This window comes from Leptonychotes weddellii, chromosome 11 (assembly GCF_054177405.1).
Source record: "Leptonychotes weddellii isolate Sample4059 chromosome 11, ASM5417740v2, whole genome shotgun sequence".
NCBI classification, from domain to species: domain Eukaryota; kingdom Metazoa; phylum Chordata; class Mammalia; order Carnivora; family Phocidae; genus Leptonychotes; species Leptonychotes weddellii.
Genome location: NC_138379.1, coordinates 14,737,866 through 14,739,884, shown reverse-complemented (window position 1 = coordinate 14,739,884; position 2,019 = coordinate 14,737,866). Strand labels below are relative to the sequence as shown.

Here is a 2,019-nt window from a genome sequence, read left to right as displayed (position 1 = left end):
CTCCCTCCTCCCTTCCTTCCTCCCTCCCTTTTTTCTTTCCCTCCTTCACCCTCCCTCCCTCCTTTCCGCTCCACTCCCTTCCTTCACTTAGCTGTTCCTGCCTTTGACTCATCTGTTTGCTTGTCATTTGTACCTGCATGAACATATTCGTTAATTTATGCAGTCAGGGAACACACAGACCCCGCTCTGCAGGCCCTCTGGGCCGGGGCGGGGCGGGGGGCCCTCCCGGTGATTCTGCATGGTGGGGTGAGGCAGCATGGCATGGGGTGGCGTGACCGCGATCTCCCCTTGTAGGGCTGCATGAAGAAGGTGCAGGACTGGCTGCAGGAGAACGTGGGCATCATCCTAGGCGTGTGTGTGGGCGTCGCTGTCATCGAGGTCTGAACCCCTTCCCCTCCAGCAGCGCTTTCCCCCCGCCCCGCCCCCAGCCCTGCCATCCAGGATCTTCCCCGCCCCACTGATGGCCTCAGGGAGGCTGAGGCCCGGCCTGACCACTGTCCCTCCCTGGGCCCCTCTGCCACTGGAGCCACAGGCTGGTCACGACGAGGCTTTAGTTGGGGATCTGCTTCATCCCGCTCAATCCCTGTGACCCTCGCTGACCTGGACAGTGAGATGCTGCCCTGGGGCCTCGGGGGGAACCTGGCGGCCGTGCCTCCCTCTGACTCTTGCCCTCTGCCCCGACAGCTCCTGGGGATGCTCCTGTCCATCTGCTTGTGCCGGCACATCCATTCTGAAGACTACAGCAAGGTCCCCAAGTACTGAGGCGGCTGCTGTCCCCCACCTCCCTGCCTGTCCCCTCGCCTCAGGGCTCCTTAGGGTCTCCAGGCTCTGCTCCAGGCTCACCTCCCACCTTACTCCCCCATGCCCGTCCTGTGCTGGCTGGGGGCGGGGGGCGGGGGAGCTTTCTGCGGCCTGGACCCCTCTCCCTACATTTCTGCCCCAGCTCTTCTGTGGCTCCTTCGCTATCGCCCGCCGGGATTCTCTTAGCCACGCAGAGAGAACGCTCCCACGGCGTCCCTGAGCAGGTGGGCTGGGTCTCGGCCTGCCTTGGAGCTGTGTATATGGGGCGGAGAAAAGTGTACTCAACATTGGGGGTGGGGGGGGGTGGATAAGGCACCCTGGGCTGTCAGGGGACTGCCCACTGCGTGGGTAAACATTTTTTTCCACTGTAATGCTTATGTCTTTGGTTTTCACATTTTCACTGAAGGTAGTGGGAGAGGGTGGGCTTTACCTGACATTATTAGGAGCAGCAGCCTTCCCCAGGCCAGCTCAGATCAACCGAGGATGATGCCATAAGCCGGGCTGAAGAGGGGCCCTCTGGGCCAGGGAATCTGGACTGGCTCTGGGCTGCTTAGGGAATCGGGGGTGAACCCTGGGGGCCCCGACACAGAGGGGGTCCTGCATTCGCCAGGATCCCGAGCTGTCCAGGGAAGGGGAAGGACGCTTTCCCCTGGGAGAAGCTAGGTGGGTCTGTCCTTTGCCCCCTAGGGAATGGGTGGGTGAATCTGTGCCTTGGAGTAGGGAGGGGCTCTGTGCACAGTTCTGTAAAACATGTCTGAGATTTGACAACTAACTATTAAAGAGGATTTGTAACAATCCAGCTTGCTGTCTAAGAGATGCTGCTTCTGGCTCTGGAGACCAACTGGAAAGAGGCCGACTACCCTCACGTGGGGCCGGAAGGGCAATGGTCGGGAGGTGTTTCCGCAGGGCCCACCAGGTGGCGCTGCTGCCCCAGCCTAGGAGCCTGGCGGAGCCCAAAGTTATTCTGTGGCTTCTCCAGCCTGGTGGGTCTCTCACTCCAGTGGGAGCGCTGGTGAAAATGCAGATTCCAGGCCTCGGGGATTCTGATACAGCAGATCTGGGTTGCGGACAAAGAATCTGCCTTTTTAGCAGCCCTCCAAGTGATTCCTGAATCATGTTGCTTTTAGATTCTCAGGTCCTGATAAGATGTAGGTACAGATGGTCCCCCAAGAAAGATGGGGGGGGGCAGGCCAGACAGCCTTATCTTCAGCGAGGCGG

General features: G+C 60.1%; 1 protein-coding gene across 2 annotated transcripts in view; it reads left to right on the top strand.

Moving 5' to 3' along the window:
* The window catches only part of CD82 (CD82 molecule), a 51,271-nt gene extending 49,671 nt beyond the window's left edge, over window positions 1-1,600 (top strand). For both annotated transcript variants that reach the window (XM_081798282.1, XM_081798281.1), the window contains 2 exons: window positions 295-378; window positions 685-1,600. In XM_081798282.1, the coding sequence (XP_081654408.1) occupies window positions 295-378; window positions 685-762 (162 nt within the window). In that variant the 3' untranslated portion in view covers window positions 763-1,600. The remainder of the gene's footprint in view (window positions 1-294; window positions 379-684) is intronic.
* The last annotated feature ends 419 nt before the right edge of the window (window positions 1,601-2,019 follow it).